Consider the following 27709-nt stretch of genomic DNA (forward strand, 5'->3'; position numbering starts at 1 on the left):
ATAGTAGTTTGCATTTGCTAATCCCAAGCTTCTAATTTATCCCTCCCCCCCCACTTACCAACTTTTTAATTGTTGCCAATACGGGGACTGCTGCTGCTGCTAAGTTACTTCAGTCGTGTCTGACTCTGTGCGACCCCATAGACGGCAGCCCACCTGACTCTGTGCGACCCCATAGACGGCAGCCCACCCGACTCTGTGCGACCCCATAGACGGCAGCCCACCCATCTCCCCCGTCCCTGGGATTCTCCAGGCAAGAACACTGGAGTGGGTTGCCATTCCCTTCTCCAATGCAGTAAAGTGAAAAGTGGAAGTGAAGTGGCTCAGTCATGCCTGACTCGTAGCGACCCCATGGACTGCAGCCTACCAGGCTCCTCCGTCCATGGGATTTTCCAGGCAAGAGTCCTGGACTGGGGTGCCGTTGCCTTCTCCCATACGGGGACTAGAAACTGGTATTACGGCTTCAATGTGTCTCCTGATCACTGGTAAGGCTTGACATTTTTTCAAGTTTATGGGCCATTTCTGGTTCTTCTGTGAAATGCCTACTTGTGAATTTTGCCCAATTCTCTCCTGAGTTGTCGCTTTCTTACTGATATACATTCAGGTGCTTTTTAACAATTATGTACACATCATGATTATCTGTATCTTGTTCCAGTTTGGCTTTGCTTTTTCATTCTGTGGCATGTTTGGTAAACAAAAGTAGTTATTATTAGTACAACCAAATTATTTCTCTCTTAACTAATGGTTTGCACCTTTTTCCCTTCCCTCTAAAGTCATAAAAAATATTCTTCTATATCATCTTCTAAGTTTTACAGTTTTAACTTTAATCCAGTAAATCTTTAATCCACTTTGGACTGACTTCTGTATCTGGTGAAAGGTTGAACTCCAATTCACTTTTTTTCCTCTGTGAAAAATTACTGAAGCCCCATTTAAGAAATAATCCATCCTCCTCCTCATTGATCTGCAATGACTACCTTTAACAAAATTTGGTTCTGGAACATGAGTGGGTCAGTTTCTGAGCTCTTTATTCCTGTCCATTCATCTACTTATCATCTCTGTGCCAACTCCACAGAGTTTTAAGCACTCACTGTATTTCACAGTAAGGGTCATACTCCGGTAATCCTAGCTCTCCTCACACCTCACCTTCTTTATGAGTATCTTCGATATCTGTGGTCCTTTGTTCTTCCACTTAAATATTAGGATCAACTGGGATTTTTCTGTTGAAATTACTTTAATCTACTAACATTCGGAGAAAGAGTTGAGACTGAGATGATCTTACCAACCACTGTCTATTTATGTCAACAAAAGTGCTTTTTAAAAATTATCAATTTCTCATTAAAAGGCTTATATAGCTTCTATTAAGATTTTTAGGTACTTTGTGACTTTTCTGTTCCTAGTATAAATTCTATTTCTTAACAATATTTAAAAAACTTACAGACATTACTGCTTGTGGTTGCTGCGTGAAAATGTAATTGACATTTGCATATTGATTGTGTTCCAGCAACCCTGATAAACTCACAAGGCTACTAATCTGCCTTGTAGATATTTTGGATTTTCACAGACAATCTGATCACACGTTAATCTGTTGATGGACGGGTCACATTAACTGACTTCCTAACGTTAACCAATTTGCATTCCTGAGATAAATCCAATTTGGTCATCTCTGATCACCATCATCACATACACACACTCACACTGGTGTGGGGGTCAGGATGGCCCCTCATGCTGCAGGCTAATGAATGTGGTAGAATACGGAGTGTCATTATCATTTAGGAAGCATCATGAATGTCCTATAAGCAAAACCATACATTCTGTATTAAGACAAAGTTCCAGTAAACCAGGTGTCAACATAACAAGGCCAAGCACATCTGTACAAGATTTATTTCATTAACCACAATGTTTTAGAGTGATGGTATACACCCTAATACAGAAGGAGTGATTCAGAATCCATCAAGAGTTAAAGGTCAGAGCCAAAGTCAGTGGCTCTGAATCCCCAGTCAATAAGAGTTTCATCCACCATTTTGTTCTTCTTGGATTCATAAAAGAGCTGATGTACAGAACACCCTGTTCTAAGCTCCACCATGCTTTCTGACAAACAAGGACCGCCAGGAACTAGACTTCATCGCTTCATCCTTGCTCTGGCTATGCTGGTGGGTGGCAAAAGCCTTTTGTCTGCATCTGGCCTCCCATTTACTCTCAAGCATTCCTGTCTCCAGTCTTAACTCCCCACATCACATGTGAACAACTTCTCCTGAATTGCATGGCTGTAATATTGACAAACAGGGCTAATGAGAGCAATTAAATTGCCAACTGTTGAACAAGACATACCCTTTGAAGAGAACAGCCACAGTCTTATTGCATTTAGTACATAGTCACAACATTGAAATGACATTTGAGAATCAATACAAAATATTTATTTTTTTCAAACCACAGAATTCACCTCAGAGCCACACTATCAATTTCCCAGAATTATAAGCCAATAACACATTGCATTTCTAAACAATGCAATCCAACCAGAAATGAAGATAATTTCAAATCAACAGGGGTACAATATACCCTACGGTCCTATAAGAATGTACCTCTGATTAGCATTTTCTTTAATTCTCCCGCAGCCACTCCACCAACATAAGCAGAAATAGTATAGGTACATGTGCCATTTGGCTCTGGAAAGAGGTTCAAAATGAGGTCTTGGCCAGTGGACATGGGAAAGTGTCAATGACTTAGTTAATGAACAGTGGGAACAGAAGAGGAATCATTTCCCTTGAAAAAAACAAAGGTCCTTTCACAGATCCTGGTGGCCAGAAACGGGCACATTTCAACTCGGTAAGGAAAATAACAGGAAAGCCATTTCTCCATGAATACCTATGACCTCTGTTTTACCTTCTGATAAACATAAATTCCATCTTATGCAATCTTAGTGAAAAGAGTAATCACAACTAAAAAGGTCCTTATAAATCTCTTCTAGGTGTATGTCAAGGGATTCATATTCTGATCTTAAATTTAAAGTCCCGTTAAGAGGTCTAAAGTGGATTAAAGTCAACATAATACTCTGAAGCTCAGTAAGATACCATAAAAAAAAAAAAAAAATCCAAACAACGACTGGATAACTAATGCAGGGGATCTGTTTTGTTTTTTAATTGTGAAGTTTTTTAACAACCCAGATTAGTGTATATTCATAGAACAATGTTATCTAATACTAGCTGCTTATTGGACAATTGAATTTTAGCTCAAGGATAATGCCTCGTGTAATAATCATGGAAATAATAAACTGCAATAAAAAAGAAAAAACACAGAGAAGAAAACAGAGCCAGTTTCAATGAGAAGACAAGATCTGAAGGGTGACCCTGGGAGATTAACCAGCTTCTTTAAATACTCCGACACAAGCGCTCCTGCTCACTTAGCTCCGGAAACCAACTGTGTTTGCAAGATCACCGTTACCTTTGCTTGTACCTGTGCACAGACCATCACTCTAAAGGTATCCTTTTGTGCTGAAGAACTTTCAAATCCCTTGTTTGGTCGGTACAGAATATTATAGCGAGGTGATGCGTGTGCAAACTCTTCCTGAGGAATTCTTTGTGTGTGCAAATTTGCAACCTGACAGAAAGCGTGGCATGCAGCAAGAGGAGTGACGGGGTCCGGGGCTGTAGCCCTGGGGACGTCTGTGCGTGCAGCGTCATCGCCACAGCCCACTCTTCTGCAAGCTCACTTCCTCACACGCTGACTTTCATCCCGCACCTCGAAGGAAGGGAGGGGAACTGCCTCCAACTTGTAAAAGGGACAGGGGATGAAGTCACTTGTCCACAAAATTTAATAATGCACCACTCATGCACCCGGGTATTTGTCTCTTTTCACTAACTCCTATCTAAGAACTAGTAGATGAAGAGTCACACCACCAGGTTTTGCTCTCTGCCCCCCAGAAAACACAGCAGTCAGGTCAGGGTGCAGCTGTGATGAGAAGGATATGAGACAACACATACTGAAGCTTAATGCCAACTTTAAAATAAGTACTATCTCTCCAAACAATGATCACCTATTGATGTTAAGTGTCACCATTCCAAAGTGAGTGAACTGGCTTTCTCTGGAGGGTCCAGTTTCAGGCTGCATGTATACACTAGTCCGTTTGGCAAACCAACTGCATGTGTTGACTCATGAGATGATCAACCTGCTTTACAATTTTCTGTCTTTGATGATTTGGGCCCCATAAAAAGCCAGTGTTTAACTATGGTGTGTAAACTACATACTGTACTGGCAAGAAGAATACAAGTGAACACGCGAAGGAAATACTTTTAGGCAGACAGTACTTAGTCAATACAAAATGGAGGCATCTCTTACTTCTTCGTTGCAGACTAAGAATTTTGTTAAGAATCCCAATTAAGTAAGTAAGGTCAATATTGACTTAAAGAAATAAGTTCTTCATACTGCATGGTACCTCAAAAGGCCAAGATGAGTAAGAACCAGGTTGAATGCACTGGGAGAAGCTGTTCCTCCAGTGCCTTCTGATCATAGCTTTGCACCATGAGGCCCTCACCCATAGCGAGCTGCAGCCACTGTGCAAAAATGTACAGAGAGACTAAATTCTGCAAACTTTACTCTGCCCACTTTGTTAACACACACAAAATAAAAAGAAGACAATACAAACTATTCCCCCATTAACTAAACAATGCAAAAAGCATCCAAAGATTTTAACGCCAATTCACATCCTAATGTGATGCTTTTATAGGGAAGGTTCCGTTGTTGGCCAAAGAATACTTCCTTCCCAGAAAAAGCATTTGGGTACATTACTAGGATAATGAAGCGTTCATCCACATTTAACAAAACATTCCAATTTCATTCCTTTTCAGCAATATTATTATTAAAACTACTTGAGAGAATTTGGTTGCAGGTGTTACATTTATAAGCCTGCAGCAAGCAGTCCAATTGAGTCAAGTAAAATTTGAACTTCATGATAAAAGAGAATTCTTCCCTGACATTGGAATGTTATGATGTGGCAAATCAAACCGTACAGGGCACAATGAGAGCCTGTCAATAGTCTTAGCAGTTTCAGTGTTTATCAATACAATCCAAGGTGCTCACAGAATTAAAGGAGCACGCGTCAAAGTCGTCCTCAAAATCTACCAACTCTGGTTGATAAGTACTTAAAAAAATAAATCTGACAGCCTTTAACTTCTGCTTCTATGAATACAAATTTTACAAATAAAGGATTTCTATTCGGTGACTTGACTTGCTCCTGACACTACACTTCGAACTCACCCCGAGCCTGCTCCCCGCAAAAGGACCAAGTGAACTGGCAGAGGCAATTCTATGAACAACCTGCAAATCACAAGTGTGATAGTCAGTATCCCTGATATGTCTTCTTTTTTTGCCCGTAGTTCTCTGAAGAGATAAATTAGTCTGACATAGCCAACAAAGCCAAAGAGAGTCAAGCATATGCTCGATTTAGATTTACGCACAACTGAGAAAAAAAAATCTTCCCCTTGTCGCATCTATTTTCCTTTGCCTTTCAAAATCAATAGGGTAAGCTTCAGTCTTTTCTAAGGAACTAAACAGCACTGTGAGTGTGTGGAAACAGAAAATATAGCTTGGCCAGAGCTACCTTTTCTCTATGACACTCAAATATAATGTTCTAAAAGATACAGACTGCAGACTTTTTTTCTTAAGTACTTATCTCACCCATTTAAAACGAGACTGATCAGGAATCCCGCACTATTGATTGTTTGGATTTAATAACCGTATCTGCTTCCTAGAGCATCACAGGAACCAGCTTTGACCACTGGGTAATTCTCAACAGTATTAAAAAGGGAGCTTTAGTGCTAAAGGACTGCCCAACGCTAAACTAGCGTAATGGCAACACTACAGCAGCGGGGAGAGCCTGTTAAACGGCAGAGGAATGGAAATGTTCTACACGAGTTGGTCCCCAACATTTAACAAGAAAACACCACTGCGAGGCAGGGGGAAATCTGACCCGTGTGCAACATGTTTCTCTTTCCCCACTGATTTCAGAGTCCTGCTATGATGTCATACCCGACATCTTGGTGGGTCAGACTGTAATACCATCAGCTTTTTTGGGAAGCATTTGTGTTTCACAACATGGTCACAGAGCTGCAAAGTGCACAAAGCTCAAGGCACAGCGTAGAAAAGAGTTGTGAACTGATGGGGGTGGGGGGTGGGGAGAAGTTATATTGAAAGCAGAGTTAGCATTTTCCTGTAACAAGACTTTCTAATGCTAAACCAAGACCAACTCTTTTTTTTTAAGGGGGTCATTTTGGTTATGGGTGAAAAATACTGTATTTTGTAATGATCTGCTTGATTTTAAAGCAAAGACATCTTGATGTGTGAAACCAATATGCCAAAGTGCCAAGTCCACAAATGAACAAAACAAGTGCTTTAAAAAAGAAAAGATTCTTCTGCTCTTATATCTTTTGGAGGAAGCTGCTGATTTTGGCTGCCGGATCTCACTTAGCAATGGTCACTCTTCATGTGTGTTCCTCACAGAATCTGTAGATAAACTTGTTAGAAGATTGTCCCATTCCATTTCAAAATCATCCCCAAGTCTAGCAGCAACTGTTTTGTTTTGTTAGTTTTTTCTTTTTTTAATTACAAACCCAAGTAAGAAGTCCAGCATCCTCTTCCAAGAAGAGCTTGGTGACACGGCTCCTGAGTGTCTGCGGGACCCCCGCTGTGCTCTGACCACAGTCTCTGCAGCTCCAGTGTCCTCTTCTCAGGAAGTAAAGTACATTCAATACATTCACTATCTGTACCCTCTAGAACTTGCACAGGCTGATGAGCTGTCTGAAAAAAAAAAAAAAAAAAATTGGAAAAGGGAGAAGTAAAAACAGCACCCAGCATCTGATAAAGGTAGAAATCTGCTTATGTGACACATATTTCTCACCCCTCTCCCAAAAGCAGATCAGGAAAAAACCTCAAAACCATGTGGCTGTGAATGACAAGAAAGGGGACCATATCACCCGGAACTGAATCTGGACACTTATCTCATTCTAGTGGAGATGAAAGAACTGGCAGCCTCTTGACAACTGCCTGAGAACTACCACCAGCAACAGGGCTTCAGAGCTGCCATGGCTTACCCAACAGTCTGACCTTGACCATACACAGTGCCCTTGGAGACCACCATCAGGAACTCTGCAGATATCATTATAGCCAGGGGCTACTTTACATCACAAAACCATCAAAGATGGTAAGGAGCATCATTACTTACTATAAGTCAACTCATCCCCAGCTCTCTTCCGGGACTGGTCACCTCTGGGGATAAGAAAAGAAGAAGTCAACAGAACTGACTGACATCTTCACACACCAAAGTAGAGGAGAAATGAATTAGCATCACTGATGATGGAAGTTGAGTAGGTTTTTCAATTTTAACATCCTATTTTAAAATTGACATTAAACTTGTAAACAGCAGCTGAGTCATTTATAACCTGAATATTCTTAGCTAAAAGGTGCTACCTTTTAAATATAGAAAGCTATTAAAGGAAGGAAGGATTATCTATAAAGATGGGTCCTAGAAACTGGTTCAGACTAAACTGTCTTTGAAGACAAATCTAGGCTCTATTAACAACATCCCTGGTGAACTGCATATAACAGGGCAAATTTCAACTATGAAATAGAATAAATTAAAATCTTCCCCTAAGAGTCCTATTATGGGATTGATAACTGTTTAAAGCTTTTGGAAAATCTCAGAAATCTTAATGAATACCCTTCTTGCAGACAGAACATGAACCTTTACATACAGTAACCAGTTCACCTTAAATACCTACAGAAATACCTAAAGACCTACAGAAGTTCGAGTTCCACTTAAGAGATAGGAAAATAAGAGTTCTATGCTATTTGTAAATCCTACTTTTGTCTCTGCAGTTTCTTAGACAATAACCCAGACAAATGACTAAAATGCCTAAATAATGAGTAATAATAACCAGTCCACTAGCTTTTTCTTCCTCAATCTCAGCAGCATTTACTCAGCTGACCTCCTCCTTCCTGAAACACTCCATGTTCTGCCCAATACTCTGTCCTTGGCCACTTTCTCTTCTTCTCCACGTATGTTCTCCTTAGTCTAGGAGAGTGGTCATACCAGTTCTGTGACTTGAAATATGATCCTTATGCGAACGGCTCCCAGAATCCTATCTCCAGCTCCGATTCCCTCCTGATACTTCGGTCTTGTGAGGCCCAGTGGTCTCATCGCCACTGTCACCTGGATGACTTCCATGTTCTGCAAATTTACCACGGCCAGAACGCATTCCACCCCCACGCCTTCCTCAATAAACTGCACCACCATCCGCCCAATTACTCAGGCCCCAAATCCTAGCTCATCCTTGATTCCTCTCTTTGCCTCACTCTGGAGCATTCTGTCTCAACACATAACCCAAAATCAACCACTGCTCGACCCCACGGCTACAAAGCCAATTCCAACCCACTTTCACCTTTCCCCTACACCACTGCAAGATCTTAGTATTAGTCCAGGCAAGAGCCAGAGCTATCTTATGTTAAAAGCATATATAAGATGACTTCATGTCTCTGAATAAAAGCCCTTCGGTAGCTTTCTATGACAGTTAAAAAAAACAACAACAACTCTAATTCAAATTTATTTTCCCAGCCCTGTGACTTATGGCTCTTATCTACCTCTCCACACCCATTTCCTCTCTCTGTTCACTATACTTCAGCCACTCTGGCTTTCTTTCTGTCCCTTGGACATGTTAGCACTTCTGCACTTTTCTCTATACTTGCAACACTCTTCTCCCAAGTTAGCCACATGGGTATCTCCTTACTGTTCAGCTGGAATTTTCCTCTTCAAGGGCATTACATCACCAAGTGAGGGGAACAGCCCCTCATGCATGCCCTGGTCAGGTACTCTATCCTACACTCCGTCTCTTTTTCTGTGTAGCACTCATTATTATTAGAAATAATTTGTTTACATGTTTGCTATTTATCTCCCAACAGCAGAGTATAAGCTCCATAAAAATAGGAACTCTGCCTGTCTTGTTCACCCAGTATCTAGAAGCAGTATCTAAGTGCAGAGTAGAAAAACGAAATATCTGCTGAATTAACAAATTAGTGCATAACTAATAAATAGCCTCCACAGATGGATTAAAATGCTAGCCTAAGTAATTATTTCATGTTTTTGTGTAATCTTCCAGATTACCAAACTTTCCCACTTTCTCTGGTTACGATCAAGACCAGAACAGAAACCTCTTGCTACGCTGGATGAGGAGTCTTAAGGACCAGAAGAAAGAGACCACACCAAATGGTCTCTGAAGGATTTTTCTCTTGACCGAGCATTTAGAGAAAAACCCAGCATGAACTAGGTTTAGACAGCCTAACAAATTCTAAACAGATCCACCCTAATGCTGCTTTTGAACACCTCTATTGTTAATATACTATTTGGCCAAAGCCAGCTGAGAATCTTACAGTACTATCATCACAGCTTTGTTGCTATTCAGTCACTAAGTCATGTCCGACTCTTTGCGACCTCATGGACTGCAGCACACCAGGTCTCCCTGTCCTTCAGTCTTTCCCAAGGTTTGTTCAAATTCATGTGCACTGAACTGGTGATGCTATATTACCATGTCATCCTCTGTTGCCCGCTTTCTCCTTTTGCCTTCAATCTTCCCCAGTATCAGGGTATTTTCCAAAGAGTCAGCTCTTTGCATCAGGTGGCCAAAGTATTGGGCTTTCAGCATCAATCCTTCCAATGAATATTCAGGACTGATTTCCTTTAAGATAGACTGGTTGGATCTCCTTGCTGTCCAAGGGACTCTCAAGAGTCTTCTCCAGCACCACAATTTCAAAAGCATCAATTATTTGGTGCTCAACCTTCTTTAAGGTTCAACTCTCACACCCACATGTGACTACTGCAAAAACCATAGGTTTAACTATACAGACCTTTGTTGGCAAAGTGAGGTCTCTGCTTTTTATCATGCTGTTCAGGTTTGTCACAGCTTTCTTTCCAAGGAGTAAGCATCTTTTAGTTTCACAGCTGCAGTCACCATGATTTAGGAGCCCAAGAAAATAAAATCTGTCCCTGTTTGCACTTTTCTCCCTTCTATTTGCCAGGAAGTGATGGGACTGAATGCCATGATCTTAGTTTTCTGCAGACTGAGCTTTAAACCAGCCTTTTCACTCTCCCCTTTCACCTTCATCAAGAGGTTTTTCAGTTCTTCACTTTTTGCCATTAGAGTGGTATCACCGGCATATTTTAGGTTATTGACATTTCTCCCACCAATTGTGATTACAGCTTGTGATTCATCCGGCCCGGCATTTCACATGATGTACTCTACATAAGCAGAGTGATAATATATAACCTAGATGTACTCCTTTGCCAATTTTGAACCCGTCCGTCGCTCCATGTCTGGTTCTAACTGTTGCTTCTTGACCTGCATACAGACTTCTCAGGAGACAAGTAAGGTGGTCTGGTATTCCCATCTTTTAAAGAATTTTCCAGTTTGTTGTGATCCACACAATCAAAGGCTTTAGTGTAGTCAATGAAGCAGAAGTAGATGTTTTCCTGGAATTCCCTTGCTTTTTCTGTGCTGTGCTTAGTCACTCAGTCATGTCCGACTCTTTGCGACCCCATGGACTATAGCTTGCCAGGCTCCTTCTGTCCATGGGGATTCTCCAAGCAAGAATACTGTGGAGTGGGTTGCCATGTCCTCCTCCAGGAGATGTTCCCAACCCAGGGATTGGACCCAGGTCTCCTGCATTGCAGGCGGATTCTTCACCAGCTGAACTACCAGGGAAGCCCTTGCTTTCTCTACGATCAACAAATGGCAATTTGATCTCTGGTTCCTCTGCCTCTTCTAAACCCAGCTTGTACACCTGGAAGTTCTCAGTTCATGTACTGCTGAAGCCTAGCTTGAAGGATTTTTGAGCGTCACTTTGCTAGCATGTGAAATGAACGCAATTGTATGGTAGTGTGAACATTCTTCAGCATTGCCCTTCTTTGGGACTGGAATGAAATCAGACCATGAGCTCCTTACTACAAAATTCAGGCTTAAATTGAAGAAAATAGGGGAAAATCACTAGGCCATTCAAGTATGGCCTAAATCTAATCCCTTACTATAATACAGTGGAGGGGACAAAACAGATTCAAGGGATTAGCGTTGGTAGACAGAGTGCGTGAAGAACTATGAACAGAGGTATGTAACATCATCACAGCAGCATTCACCAAATACTCTGAAACAAGTAAATTAATGCTGATCAAAAAGGAAGACACAGGATAGATCTTGAATCTGGAACTTAGACTTCTATAAACAAACTTCATTCCCACCCCCACTCCCCAAATTTTTTTAAAAAATGAAACACATTAAAGTAACAGGAGAAAAATACAGACATGAAAACAACAGGAGGCACACAGAATGTCAGTGTGATGTACATGAGACTGTTAAACCACTATCTGATAACACTATCAAGTCAGCTGCCCTCAACACCAGACCCAGGCTACTACTGAAAAAGCCCTGATCCTTGGGTGACCGTCTCAGCTAAAAGAATGACAATACCCCTAACAAGGTTCTACTTTGTTCTAGAAATCCAGGACAGTCACTCAGCAAAAATAGTTTACTTGCCTTTAAAAGCTACTTGGCACACGCTTTGAAAAGGCCCATAGATGGGTTTGAATGAGGATGCTCGACCTGAGGGCCTGCGTGTTAGAAGTTCCCTAGTGAGCTTATCTTCCATAATGTAATCTTTGACAACAGCAGACAACAGTCTGCCCTTCCCCCAATAAGCAATTCAACTATGCAGGTAACATGTTAAAAAAAAAAAATACTGCTTTTAGCTGGTATGTTACTTCTGGCTTTGAAATAAGTCCACACTATATTTCTACGCACCTAAAGATGCTTCACATAAACTCCAACTCAAATAAGAATCTATCCATTAACTACAAAGACGATATATTTGACAATGTTCACTGATTTTAAAACATTTCAAAGACTGTGCCATCCACATTAAAGCAATGCACTGTCATACCCTACATCATGTAAATGCAATATAGCCTCAAATGAAAAAATAGCTTGCAAAGCTGAACAGGAATCATGTATGGCTAGACACAAACCATAAAAAGATTGCTCACATGAAGGCAGCCAGTAACAGAATTTTTGTTAGACAGCTTATATGGTATTTTTTGCATCAGTGGACACCACTTCTTCAAAACAATTCTAGCCAAAAATGATCAAAGGCAGCATCAGGTTTGGAAGGAGCAGAGTATGGAAGGTCCAGACACAACAGCTGGAAGTGCAGGTGACTGCCGTCAGCTGCTAAGTGCATGGTGTGTGCACACCCTTTCTGACTGGTCTTAGCCAGCCCAGCAGTTCAGAATGTCCGCTGAAATCAGGGCCTACTCTGTGCAAATCACCCAACGGAGTAAGTCATGAGGCAGCCTTTAATCTTCAGAATAAATGTAGAGTAGTTCGTTAACAGAAAATAGCTCAACTCAGTTTGTAAAATAAAACAATTTTATCATCTTTTGGAATACTAGCTTTTAAATTTCCTATGAATGAACACACCTGACCCATCCTGACCTTATTAGAACAGTGCCAGGCCAGTCCTTCACGTTCAAAGGCAATTTGAACTTATTGAGCTTATTTTTGGAGTCAGTGCCTCAACTCACCCCGAGCAGATTTTACATAAGAGCGAGGAGACACCAAACAGTCCTGCGCCCTGTTCTCTCATTCCAGGTCCCAAGTTTTACCTAAGAGTGATGAGACACCCCTGTTCTCCTACTCCAGCTCCAAAATTAGGATTCGGAAAATGTCTCTGGATGTGTTCCACACTCTTCTGTAATGTGAATCCAGGTGTTCAAAGAAATCTACAAGAGCTATCTTCCTACACTGCTTCACAGAAATAAAAGCCTTCAGAGGGCTGTTTGTTAAAAGCATTGATAAGCTCATCTCTAAAATTAAAAGCAAACACTCAAATATAACATGGAAAAAAAGCATAAAATAATTCAAAATTATGGTGAGCCTAGGAAAAAACATAAGAGGTATACTCAGTTTATTCTGCATTTATTTTTAAAACATTTCAAGAAAAAACTTTTAACTATAATTCAGAATGCATAAGCCATAAAGAAAAAACTTGATAGTTACGTAAAATAAAAAAAACTTCCACATGACTTCAAATAAAACAAATACACCAAAAAACACACCATAAGCAAAGTCAAAAGAAATTGAGAAAAAAACTGTCATTTTGGGCAAACAATCTGTTCACTATAGAAAGAGCTCCTAGAAACCAAGAAAAAAAGACTAACAATAGAAAAGAAAAATGAGCAACAAGCAGAAACCGTTTACAGGAAAAGAAATACAAACACAGGAAAGTATGCTCAGCCTCACTCCTAATAAGAGAAACACAAATGAAACGAACTCTGAGTAATTACTTTTCACCTGCCAGACTGGCAGTGTAAACAACATACTCCATAGAAATACTACAGTTGATGTCAGAAGACACCCAACCACTGGACACCAGGGAGAAAAGTCAGTTGTTGGCATGCAGACTCTCCCACGGCCTTTTGTTCCTCTCCCTTGCCACAGGGAAGGCGGGCTCGTGGGCCTGTCCACACGGCTTCCTTTTGACAGCTGACCGAGCCCTTCCAGTGACAGCTGCCCACGAGGTGGAGAGTGACTGGTGGGTTACTCAGTGGCCCCTGACCACATGAACACAGACGCCACCGGGACACAAAGGGAATAAATGCCAACAAAGAACAAAGGATCTGCTTTCTTTCCTAACCGGTGCTGAAATGAGAAACTGACAAACAGCGATCGTGATCAAGGCTGGTGTTCTGAGGGTGAATGTGGCCTCAGAACCTGCGAAAGAGCGTGGCCATCCCCTGCCCAAGCCAGAGAAGTGAGTCAATACCCAACCACTCTGTGTCACAACTACACCTCAGGGAGGAACCGAGGTGTCTTTCTCTCCACAACTTTCTCCCTTTAATATGAGGGATTCAAATAAGAGAAGGCATGCAACCGTGCTAAGGAGAGGGCAAGGATTATGAAAATTATAAAGTTCCACTATACCCTCCAACGATCTGATTACAGAATAGGATGCTTTCCCGTGAGGAATCAAAATTTTTCTGTAATTTTAGTTGAAAATACACACTTTGAAAGATTTTCTGGGGTAAAGCCAGGATAATGAATTGCAACTTTCAGAAAAATTAGCAAAGTGTTTACATCAAAATCAAGGGAGGTGAATTTTGTGGACACATATAAGTGATGCCCTACTTTTTAAGAAGAAATGACTACAATTTAGGGGAAAAAATGGAAATATGAAAAACACAATCTAAACCCTCCTTACCAGTTTAAGTCATAAAACTAATCCTTTGCTAGTTTAGTCATAAATATACCTTTATAACTGATCATAAAATTTTGACAAGGTTTCTCCAAATATTCAAAACTAGTATAAGAGGATCAAAGCTGGAAGAGCTCTTCGGAGGCTGCCCAGACTAACTGCCCACCTGATGAGAAATCCCTTCTTCAAAACCTACTTATGAGCAGCTCCCATAAAGTCAAAACCCAGCTTCAACACTTTCACAGACAAGGAGCTCACCACCTCTCCCCTCAGCACCGGCCCTATCGGCGGGCAGATGTCTCCCATTCTAAGAAACTGGCGTCCCCCCTCCAGCCCCACTACCAAGCCAAACTGGCCTAAGGAAATGGACATATTTTATCATGAAAGGAGAGGAAAACTTGCCTTGTGAAACCATTCTGTATAAGTTCTCTTTGAAGCTTCTGATCTTGAGCAGCATATTCAGACAGTTCAGACTCCACCGCACGAGGGAGAATGTTTGGAATAAATTTAGAAAACAGAGTCGGAGCCATCTGAACCCACTCTGTGAGGGAAGGAAAAGATTCATTAAGGAAATCATACAATTTAAACAGAAAAGGAAAAGTTTTCTTCCCAAACAACAAGATTATAAATGAAACCAAACTTAAAGTGGGAAAAAAATTAGTGAAACCCCTTCTGATAAAGAGGTTAAGTTTCTTTTCTAAATGGAATTTACAGGAAGAGGATATTTTACGTTTTATTGATTTAACCAAATTTAACAAAAAATCCATAGAGAATTTTTGAATGAACCGTCTCAAAAATTCTAAATGTGGAAGAAAACACAAGGGAAATAAGCAAAGAATTCTGAGCAGGAGGGACTTGGAAGGAAAAGACTTGGTGGAAATACGTAGCCCTGTGGAACATTAATTAAAAAAATACACTGGCCTAAGGACAGAACAGTACATGAAGTAATAAGCAGACATATTTTAAAAGTACCAAAAAATGGGGAGGGAGGTGGGAGAGATGATGTTACCCATCATTTAAAATATAAACCAACTTTGACTCACATTAAATTATAGCAAATTAAACATATGTAACAGTGAAAGAAAGAGAATTAACTGGTAATCAAACTATTAAGGAAAAGATAAAAGATCAAGAGAATAATCTATAGAAAAAAATTCATTCCTCAAAATAAATAGACAAAAAGAAGTCAAAGGAAAATATCTGCATTAGACATGACAAAGATAAATTAAGTGTCTTTATTATAAAGCATTTTAACAAATCAGATACTCTTCCCCTTACTCAGTGAACACTAAATATAAATACTGCCACTTCTGTGCCCTCTTGGATTCTTCTAACTTAGTCCTTTCAAATTTTCCCTTTTGGATATATATATGGGCTTCCCAGGTGGCACTAGTGGTAAAGAACCCAACTGCCAATGCCGGGGACCTAAGAGACATGTGTTCAATCCCTGGGTCAGGAAGATCCCCTGGAGAAGGGCATGGCAACCCACTCCAGTATCCTTGCCTGAAGAATCCCATGGACAGAGGAGCCTGGTGAGCTACAGTTCATAGAGTTGCACAGAGTAGAACACGACGGAAATGACTCAGCACGCATGCACGTGCGTGTGCGTGTGTGTGTGGGGGGGGTTGTGTGTGTGTGTGTGTGTAGGGCTGTGTGTGTGTGTGGTGTGTGTGTATTCTGGCTGTATATATCAAAACCCATAAAATGTCAACTCTGTATTTAATCCAGTATGCTCACTTTAAAAACTGTAATCTAAGCAAACAACTCTAAATCAGAAAAACAAAGCAAAACACATTTAATGCTATGCAGTGCTGGATCACTGGCAAATTAAAAAAAAAAAAGCCTAATAAGAGAAGAGCTAAACTAGAGATGGTAAACAACAAACAACGAAAAAACCAAGCACCACAAACACTATCAAGGTGATCCACTCACCCTCTGTACAGACTTGTATCAAAATGTTCTCAATAGTGTCCCTTCTTCTAGCTCAGTTCAAATGGCTTTAAAAAGAGTCTCAGTTTAGAGCCCTGGGGAACCACTAACCCATCAGAGAAGGCAAGGAGTCAAACCAGTCTGACATTTTACGGAACTCCAGGCAATCATTAAAATGAAGTTAAAGAAACAATGAAAAGTGTTTGTATTAAATGAAGAAGAGCAAGATGGGATCATGGGAACTATTCCTAGAGAACTTCTAAAGACGAGATGGAAACACATTTAAATAACAGATGTCATCAGAATCTCCAAGGAATAGATAGGGCCCAGGAATCTACAGTTTAACAAACCTTTTTGGGTGATTCAGATGCATCCACTATATAAAAATCAGCACTACTGTAATGAAAGGAACCTTTACATTTAAAATTCAACTTTTAAAATATTTTAACCTTAGTCTGTCAGGTGAATAAAACTGCTTAAACATACTAGGAAGACAATGGGTACTGGCAAGACGAATAAATGTCAAAATAAGTTTAAGAGTATCTCAGAAAATAGCTAGGACAGCAAAAGGTTCGTCTGTGATAAAATTCACCTTTTCAAAAGGACAATTCTCAAATACAGAATTCTCCTCACAAGTAGTACAAATCCTATAAAAGAGCTCAAACCTGGATAAAAATAGCATTTGGATAAACATGTATCTACAAGTTTTTCTACCCTTAGTGACTAGTTTTATTCTGTGATTTTGTTACTAATGATAAAAGCCAGAGCTGATAAAGCTGCTCACTTTGGAGGCAGAATTTAGAAGTCTGTCATACTGTACTTGGATGTCTTCCAAAATAAAAGAAAAAAATCATTCATAATCTAGCACTAAAAGAAAAATTCATGAGTTACTTTCACCACACTTAGCAAAATGAAATTTAAAATTCTATGAAACTAGAAAAAGAAATTCATCAGTTTATTGTACACAGGCAATACTTTTAATTTTATATAAATACTTATTTTGTAGGAATAATATGTCTAAAAATTATGAAGATTAGAGCAAGAACTGATTCCAATTTAAGTAACATTACATTTGAATACTCTAGAAATCACTAATTCTTTAAAGAAGCCTGAGAAAGAAGGTACTTCTGGTAGATCACAGTCTACCCCTAATATCACAGTTTTTACTTGGTTTCCAATTTGGTAAGCTAAATTCTGCTATTTCTTTTAAATTAAATAAGTAAATTATTCAGATATCAGTCCATTAAAATAACCACTGGACCCAAATGAAAAGCAGTAACAACAGTTAATATTAGCACGCTTATTACATTATCAAGTACTATTATGTTAAGTTCTTTAGATCCTGTTTTATTTCATTCAATCTTCAAGTGACAGAATTTCACAAAAAAATAATTACTGTCAAAAAGGCATCCTTAAGTTTCTAGACTGGCAATTATTTTTCTTTTTATTCTCTTTCTTTCTTAAGTAGCAAGAGTTTATTAAACAGAGAGAAAGTACACTCCTAAGAAAGTATCAGAGGAGACTGTCTGAAAACCAGAAGCAGTCAGAAAACAATTTTCTACCCTGAACTTCAGCAATCTCTGTCCTATGGACATTTTTTAATTGACTAGATCACTGGGATAAGTTTGAGGTTCTGGGTTATAAACAGAAAGATGCATCTGGAGAATCCTTTAAATTCAGTGCTTTTATTATAAGACATATATTAAGATTAACTTACAAACTATGCCTTGAACACAGTGATCTTTGATTTTTGGTTCTGCTATTATATCTCCCTCCTCAAAATATCCTTGAAATAACTATAATTTTATCAGAACTTCTAGATTCCTTGCAAGATATATAACAGGCCTTACAAGATGGAGCTGTGAATGTGTATGCCTGGACATACTTGCAGTATGACGCGGAAGTAAAGGAGAACCTAACAAAAAAAGAGATTCATGCCAGACACAAGATTCAACTGTATCTAAAGTGTCTCCTACAAACTATTTCTTGTATTCCCTGAATTATCTGCTTTTCACTAGTATAGAAAGACTTCCAAGTGAGACCCTGAGTTTACATTTCACAATAATGAGTATCTAACTCAACTTTCTTCTGTAACAAACCCAAATACCATAAAGCTTCAGAAAACACAGAAAAACACTATCCTCTCACAAATCAGGCTGGAATTGCCATAAACAAACAAATCTAACCCCTAAACAAATGATGAATGTTTACCTGGTCTGAGAGTATACAGGCCTTTCACAATATTTGCCATAGTTGAAGGTGTGACCTGAAATGGTGTTGACTGGGCTTCTAAAAGTAAAGCTGAAATAAAGAGAAAATGGGTTATAAAAATTATGCAACTCTTATTGATTGTCAAGGTTTCAGTTTCTATCACCGTTTCTCCCAAAGACTGAAGGATAAACAAGGATAAGAAAAGAACAGCTCAAGAGGGCAAACCAAGTATTTATACACTAAAGTTCTTCTTTTTCAAAATTAATCCATCACAGTCGAGTTCCATCTACCAAGTAAATATGTGCATGTTGTTGAAACACTGACGGAAATTATTCAATTGATGGAGGTTCTGTAAATAAGCAAAGCTGTATTAAAGCAACAGTACTCATGGTACTTAAGTGAGTGAGCTATAAATACTTCCCATTAAGTTCATGATTTAAAACACTTACATTTGGGGAATGAAAGTTCTCTAACTCCCTCATCTCTAACTCCCTCAATCATTTCCCTTTCCCCAAAATCACCATATATTAACTAACAAATACTCATGAAATTTGGTGTAATTTTAGTCTAAGCAGGCTTGTCAAATTATTAAATTGTTTTTTCTATTCACACCTTTTTAAAAATGGAAATGCCATCTCACTCAGTCAACATTTCTGTAGTTTCAAACATGCAATGTGTGTTACATTTGAATTCATGTACTGAAGGCCAGAGGGTCACTGGTTCAAGTTTTTCCTTCTGATTTTATCATCAGCAGATAGCTATAATTTTGAATGGCATAGATAAATTTAAAGGATAACAAATGCTAGGCATTGCAGAAAAATCACGTCTTAAAAAAAAGGAATGTTTAAAATCTGAAATTCCAAATTTCAGTTTCTTGGAGTCTCTCCTACTCTACTAATTTCAACATGACCCCAAACCCAGACTCTGTCTCTGTTAATTCATCTTCCTACTTTTGGACCAACCATTTGGCTTTCAGTAAGTCTTGAAAGTGAAAGTCGCTCAGTCATGTCCGACTCTTTGCAACCCCATGGACTATACAGTCCATGGAATTCTCCAGGCCAGAACAATGGAGTGGGTGGCTTTTCCCTTCTCCAAGGGATCTTCCAATCCAGGGATTGAACCCTGGTCTCCTACATTGCAGTTAGATTCTTTACCAGCTGAGTCACAAGGGAAGCCCAAGAATACTGGAGTGGGTAGCCTAGCCCTTCTCCAAGGTATCTTCCTGACCCAGGAATCGAACCAGGGTCTCCTACATTGCAGGCGCATTCTTTACCAACTGAGCTATTGTCTTATTCCCAACTAATTCTTCAGGTTCAATCACACAGTCATTGTGTCATCAAATACATATATTTGCAAATAACCTCTACATAACTATAACTACCTATGTCAAACTTGATAGCTATATAAGGAAATGATAAATTCACATATTAAACATAAAATGAATACAAATTTGGGATGAATTAATTGAAAATAATCACATTCAGTTACAAAAAGATATAACATTTCAATAAAATCCTCTCCACTTAAAATTCTTTGTAGAAAGTCTTTAATTAAAAAGTAAAATTTTCTAGTTGAACTCCCCTTTTAAGTAAAACAAAATGGGAATTTGAGGGAGCTGTAGCTTGAGAGAAGGGACAAACATATGTTTAATTCTCATAAGCTTTAGCTTTTTTTTTAATAAAAATAAGGAAACTGAGAGGATACTGTGCTATTTCAAAAATATTAACACTATCCTAGAATTATCGGTAACAAAATTATGGGCAAATGAACTCTTTAATATTAATAATATTTCCCCCAATGTCAGAGGAAAACAAAAGAGGCAAAGTATCACTCCAGCTATGATGGCACTGTTCAGAGCCTGGCTTCTCCCAGCTCACTGGGTGAACTTCAAGTCAAATTTCAATTCCTCAGTGTCTCACTATAGAATGAGACTTTAACACTTCTTGTGATACGATTCCAAAGATGTCAACATTGGGGTTCAGATGCCAATGCTCACTGATTCAAAAAAGAAAACCTGCTAGTGTCACGTCATCCCTCCAGGTTGAAACACTTACGCATTAGGCTGTAAATGTGCTTTTCTGCAACGTGTTCAGTAAACAGCTTTATAAGGTCATCTTTTAAGTCTCTGTTAAGCTTGGTTTCAATGTAAAACTTATTCTGAAATGGAAAACAAGTTATTTTTCAGGGCATCAATTAGAGGGAAATAATTAGTCTAATGAACTGAAGCACTAAAAAATAATTTTAGGAAACAATTCATAAAAGCATCAATTAAAACATAAAAAACCAACATTAGAAAACAAAAGCTCTGCCACTATTATAGTCTTCCTAGCATGGAGTTTAAAGCACATAAAGACAAAATGCTATAAATCATATAAAAGAACATGGGAAGATACTCAACATTAACTAGACAGGGATGTAATGGACCATATTGTATGATAAGCACTTAATATGCCCTTTTATATGACTACATCATGATCTAAAGGCAATACCAGGAAACACAAGTGATAGGTACGCTATTTAAAAATCCAGGCTTAAAGCAGGCAGTGGGCATGCACCGGTTGACTCCCCTACATTCCACTTTAATGATTAGTCCAAATCATTCAGTTTACAGCATTCCTTCCAGATGGGTAGTCTTTGGTTCAAAGGCAGACAAGTGACCCAAGGTAACCCAATCAGACTAAGGGAAACTGAGGCCTGAGTGAAGAGTACCTTACAGTCATCTTACAACCATGTGGAAAACAAGATGAAATAGCTATGTAAAGCAAAGAGACAAAAAACAAGCTAAGACTTTGATAACACTGCTCAACTACAGATTTAACCAACCCTGGAAACTACTTTATTTCTAGAACTTTATAGCAAGAGACAATACTTTTCTTTCTTTATCTAAATCACTTTGAATCAAGTTTTGTTTCTTACAGCCAAAAGCATCCATTAAAATGACTGGCAAGTCAAAAAGACTAAATTCATTCGTGTTTAAAAATGCTAACTCCATGTATAGGAGTAAAAATACAAAGAGGAATATTAACAAGTTGCTCACTGATTCTTTCAATTTTTAACATTTTTTTTCCTCTCTGATATGTTTTATTTCCCCTAAAATAAAGAAGAAAACACTTGCTAATGAAGAAATATACCTCACACTGCTTTACATCTTGCTTTTTCACCTAATGTTGTAGCTTGAAAAGATTTCCCTTGAAAATAACATACGGACATGTCATCATTTTTGTATAGTTTTTACTATAAATATCCTTCATCCATTATTTAAATAGTAGTCTCCCACTGACAACACAGATTTCTCCCAATGACCTGTTTTTTTTTTCTCCCCCCCCCCCCAGTAAAGCATATCTTATGGACAATAAATCATTTTGAAGTTTGGTATTACACACAGTGACCTCTAAGCAATAGAATGTAGGATCAACCTAAACAACTCAACCTAACAACAAGAAAGCAGGACAATGGTTTCTAAAGGCTCTTCCATTCAGTAGGAACACAAAACATTAAGATCCTGTAACTTTATATATTTAAAACAGGGTGGGGTGGGGTGGGAGCGGAGAACACATCAGCAAAGTTAAGAGACTACAGATTATACCCATGGCATACCCTCCAAATGAAAACGATCATTAGAATGAAAGAAAATTTTATTGTTCTACTTTTTATGGAGTTACCTCCTTGGCATTTATTATACACCATGTTTTTAGAAATATGTCTTAACTGTACTTTCTGAAGATAAGAAATCTTCATATATAGGAAAGATTTTATTTTCTTATCTTTATTTCTTTATCTTTATTTTCTAAGCACAGTATCTTTCATATGGTAGAAATAAAATAAATGCTAACTGGGTGACTGTGATTAAGTAATGCCTAATTGACTATTTCAGCAATGGTATTTATGAAGTTTCAAAACAGTGTACACAAGGCTAAATAAGTTTTCTATGTCAACACTATCAAATATTGCTGAAAGAGATTAATTTCCATTTCTAACGTAATACTTAGTAAAAGAAAAATAGAATATACTTAACTTTCTGCATCTGTTTGCACTTAGACCAATAAACCAAGGTATGTGGAAAGGGAAAATAGCTCTAACTTACCATATATATGAAAAGAGGCACAATGCTCTGCAATGCTCCCATATATTGTCCAAGAGCTATATTAAATCTTTCAATATAGAGATCTGGAGGGCTGGCCTGTGAAAAACAACATAAATGGGATCATTTTGGGAAACCAGGTACAAAGATCTTCCAGCACAATCTAAAATGCAAACAGAACTCAATCAAAATTCATACTGAAATTCACAATTAGGAAAAGAGAAGGCTTATATCCTGAAGTTTAGTTAGAACTTCTATCTGTATTCCAGTATCTGCTATGCAAAACCAAGGTTTGATTTAGTTGTCTTTAAAATCTGTGAAACTGTACCACCTTAAAAAGCTTGCTCTGTGAGTAAAAAGCTAAATTCATAATTAAGATAAATGATACAATTTTTAAAATTACCACTAAACTATAGACATTTACTATGGGAACCAAACTATTATCTGGGCTTGGAAAAGGCTGGGGGGAATTCAAGGAAATGGTATATGCTTAATATACTATAAGAAAGGCTGTTGGTATCTTGTAATTATCTTTGGCACAGTAATATTCTGAGTTCTATACTAACTCGGTTGTAAATCACTCCTGTAGCTAACCAACTATAAACTCATCAACTAGAAAGCAGGACTCAGAGGATCCATACACATCTGCAGCTCTGGACAGCAGTTAAATATAATACATGACTGGCACTTAACTGTTATCAATGATGGTTTTGATGGTTGTAAACCCATCAAAAGACAACACTTCCAATTTCAACGCATGTTATTGAATGTGCCTGCATGCAAGCATGAATGCAAGCTATGTGTGTCCCACATGCAAGTCCTAGTCAGTGAAGCTGTATGCAGAGGCTAAATGAGGTCACAAGAGCCCTGATCCTAAAGAATTAGTGCCCTTATTAGAAAAGACACCCAGGGGTTCACTCTCTTACCCTTCCTCTCCCTCCCCTCCCCCAGAGCACACTCAGAGCAAAGTCCACGCGAGCACACTGCGAGAGGGCGGCTGTCTGCGAGCCGTGAAGAGCTCTCACCAGAAATCAAGTCAGCCGGACCTTAACCATGGACGTTCCAAGTCTCCAAGATGGTGAGAAACAAATTTCCACTGTTTAAACCACTCGGTCTGCAGTCTTTTGTTATGGCAGACCAAACAGACTAAGACACTGTGTTTTACAAAAATGTACCCAGGTTCTATTTCACTTTGTTCTCTGAAGCTAAATTAATTAGGTACCATTTTAACATTGAAGAAACACACAAATGGGCAAGGATTTGCCAAAAATGAGTATGTTAGGAGACGACAGATCCAAGTCTTCCAGTTCTGAATTGAGTCTTGGGCCAAGGAGCTGGGGGAACAGGAATGGCACACAACATCACACAAAGTTGATTCCACAAAAGGGCTGACTGGTAACAGTCTGATAAGCTGATAACCACATCATACACAGAAAGTCTGACTTTCAAACAAGGCTACAAAGAAACACCACATTGAAAGACTCCTAAATATTAAATACTGAGATTATAAAACCATTTCAGCTAAGCTGCTTTAGAAAATGTCCAAATAGTCCAAATATATTTTAAAATAAAAAACTTAACTCTTTTTTTCACTTCTGCTTAGAAAGAAAGAAAGAAAGTAAAGTGAAGTCACTCAGTCATGTCTGACTCTTTGTGGCCCTATGGACTATAGCCCACATCAGGCTCCTCCATCCATGGAATTTTTCAGGCAAGAGTACTGGAGTAGATTGCCATTTCTTTTCCAGGGGATCTTCCTGACCCAGGGATCAAACCTGGGTCTCCCTCAATGCAGGCAGACGCTTTACCATCTGAGCCATACTTACTTCTAAGTCATCTCCCATTACTGAGTTCTTACATAGAGGTTTGGTACACACTATTTTAACATTTATTTTTCTTAGTCTACTGCAATACATCCAACATTTTTCCATTTAACTTCTGAGGTAACTGAGGCTCAGAAACAATCACTTGACTGTAGTTCTATTGCTAGTAAGCCCAAGAATTAAGACTCAAACACTGTTCAAACTCAGTCCTTGCATCTGTTTATTCAGTTCAGTTCAGTTCAGTCGTGTCCAACTCTTTGCGACCCCATGAATCGCAGCACGCCAGGCCTCCCTGTCCATCACCAACTCCCGGAGTTTATTCAAACCCATGTCCGTCAGGTTGGTGATGCCATCCAACCATCTCATCCTCTGTCATCCCCTTCTCCTCCTGCCCCCAATTCCTCCCAGCATCAGGGTCTTTTTCAACGACTCAACTCTTCGCATCAGGTGGCCAAAGTACTGGAGTTTCAGCTTCAGCATCAGTCCTTCCAATGAACATCCAGGACTGATCTCCTTTAGGATGGACTGGTTGGATCTCCTTGCAGTCCAAGGGACTCTCAAGAGTCTTCTCCAACACCACAGTTCAAAAGCATCAATTTTTCAGCGCTCAGCTTTCTTCCCAGTCCAACTCTCACATCCATACATGACCACTGGAAAAACCATAGCCTTGACCAGACGGATCTTTGTTGGCAAAATAATGTCTTTGCTTTTTAATAGGCTATCTAGGTTGGTCGTAACTTTCCTTCTAAGGAGGAAGTTTCATGGCTACAATCACTATCTGCAGTGATTTTGGAGCCCCAAAAATTAAAGTCTGACACTGTTTCCACTGTCTCCCCATCTATTTCCCATGAAGTGATGGGACCAGATGCCGTGATCTTAGTTTTCTGAATGTTAAGCTTTAAGCCAAATTTTTCACTCTCCTCTTAAACTTTCATCAAGAGGCTTTTTTTTTTAGTTCATCTTCACTTTCTGCCATAAGAGTGGTGTCATCTGCATATCTAAGGTTATTGATATTTCTCCCAGCAATCCTGATTCCAGCTTATGCTTCTTCCAGCCCAGCGTTTCTCATGATGTACTCTGCATATAAGTTAAATAATCAGGGTGAACTACTATTCAACATCGTGTTGGAAGTTTTGGCCACAGCAATCAGAGCAGAAAAAGAAGTAAAAGGAATCCAGATAGGAAAAGAGGAAGTGAAACTCTCGCTGTTTGCAGATGACATGATCCTCTACATAGAAAACCCTAAAGACTCTACCAGAAAATTACTAGAGCTAATCAATGAATATAGTAAAGTTGCAGGATATAAAATTAACACACAGAAATCCCTTGCATTCCTATACACTAACAATGAAAAAACAGAAAGAGAAATTAAGGAAACAATACCATTCACCATTGCAACAAAAAGAATAAAATACTTAGGAGTACATCTAGCTAAAGAAACAAAAGACCTATACATAGAAAACTATAAAACACTGATGAAAGAAATCAAAGAGGACACAAACAGATGGAGAAACATACCATGTTCATGGATTGGAAGAATCAATATTGTCAAAATGGCTATTCTACCCAAAGCAATCTATAGATTCAATGCAATCCCTATCAAGCTACCAACGGGATTTTTCACAGAACTAGAACAAATAATTTCACAGTTTGTATGGAAATGCAAAAAACCTCAAATAGCCAAAGTAATCTTGAGAAAGAAGAATGGAACTGGAGGAATCAACCTGCCTGACTTCAGACTCTACTACAAAGCCACAGTCATCAAGACAGTGCGGTACTGGCACAAAGACAGAAATATAGACCAATGGAACAGAATAGAAAGCCCAGAGATAAATCCACGAACCTATGGACACCTTACTTTGACAAAGGAGGCAAGGATATACAATGGAAAAAAGACAACCTCTTCAACAAGTGGTGCTGGGAAAACTGGTCAACCACTTGTAAAAGAATGAAACTAGAACACTTTCTAACACCATACACAAAAATAAACTCAAAATGGATTAAAGATCTAAATGTAAGACCAGAAACTATAAAACTCCTAGAGGAGAACATAGGCAAAACACTCTCCGACATGAATCACAGCAAGATCCTCTATGACTCACCTCCCAGAATATTGGAAATAAAAGCGAAAATAAACAAATGGGACCTAACGAAACTTAAAAGCTTTTGCACAACAAAGGAAACTATAAGTAAGGTGAAAAGACAGCCCTCAGATTGGGAGAAAATAATAGCAAATGAAGCAACAGACAAAGGATTAATCTCAAAAATATACAAGCAACTCCTGCAGCTCAATTCCAGAAAAATAAATGACCCGATCAAAAAATGGGCCAAAGAACTAAACAGACATTTCTCCAAAGAAGACATACAGATGGCTAACAAACACATGAAAAGATGCTCCACATCACTCATTATCAGAGAAATGCAAATCAAAACCACAATGAGGTACCATTACACGCCAGTCAGGATGGCTGCTATCCAAAAGTCTACAAGCAATAAATGCTGGAGAGGGTGTGGAGAAAAGGGAACCCTCTTACACTGTTGGTGGGAATGCAAACTAGTACAGTCACTATGGAGAACAGTGTGGAGATTTCTTAAAAAACTTGAAATAGAACTGCCATATGACCCAGCAATACCACTCTTGGGCATACACACTGAGGAAACCAGATCTGAAAGAGACATGTGCACCCCAATGTTCATCGCAGCACTGTTTATAATAGCCAGGACATGGAAGCAACCTAGATGTCCATCAGCAGACGAATGGATAAGGAAGCTGTGGTACATATACACCACGGAATATTACTCAGCCGTTAAAAAGAATTCATTTGAATCAGTTCTAATGAGATGGATGAAACTGGAGCCCATTATACAGAGTGAAGTAAGCCAGAAAGATAAAGATCATTACAGCATACTAACACATATATATGGAATTTAGAAAGATGGTAATGATAACCCTATATGCAAAACAGAAAAAGAGACACAGATGTACAGAACAGACTTTTGGACTCTGTGGGAGAAGGCGAGGGTGGGATGTTTCGAGAGAACAGCATGTATATTATCTATGGTGAAACAGACCACCGGCCCAGGTGGGATGCATGAGACAGGTGCTCGGGCCAGGTGCACTGGGAGGACCCAGGGGAATCGGGTGGAGGGGGGAGGTGGGAGGGGGGATCGGGATGGGGAATACATGTAACTCCATAGCTGATTCATGTCAATGTATGACAAAACCCACTGCAATGTTGTGAAGTAATTAGCCTCCAACTAATAAAAATAATTGAAAAAATTAAATAAATAGATAAATAAAATAAGCAGGGTGACAATATACAGCCTTGACGTACTCCTTTTCCTATTTGGAACCAGTCTGTTGTTCCATGTCCAGTTCTAACTGTTGCTT

At 39.0% G+C, this 27709-nt stretch overlaps 1 protein-coding gene across 1 annotated transcript in view; it reads right to left on the minus strand.

Annotated features, from left to right (window-relative positions):
- Positions 1-1860: 1860 nt before the first annotated feature.
- Positions 1861-27709, minus strand: part of CACUL1 (CDK2 associated cullin domain 1) — a 71787-nt gene continuing 45938 nt past the window's right edge. The window contains exons 4-9 of the mRNA XM_043925425.1: positions 22502-22597; positions 20472-20574; positions 18418-18507; positions 14680-14818; positions 7211-7254; positions 1861-6786 (exon numbers count right to left, since the gene is read on the minus strand). Of these exons, the coding sequence (XP_043781360.1) occupies positions 6746-6786; positions 7211-7254; positions 14680-14818; positions 18418-18507; positions 20472-20574; positions 22502-22597 (513 nt within the window). The 3' untranslated portion in view covers positions 1861-6745. The remainder of the gene's footprint in view (positions 6787-7210; positions 7255-14679; positions 14819-18417; positions 18508-20471; positions 20575-22501; positions 22598-27709) is intronic.

The sequence above is a fragment of the Cervus elaphus genome, chromosome 15 (assembly GCF_910594005.1).
Source record: "Cervus elaphus chromosome 15, mCerEla1.1, whole genome shotgun sequence".
NCBI classification, from domain to species: domain Eukaryota; kingdom Metazoa; phylum Chordata; class Mammalia; order Artiodactyla; family Cervidae; genus Cervus; species Cervus elaphus.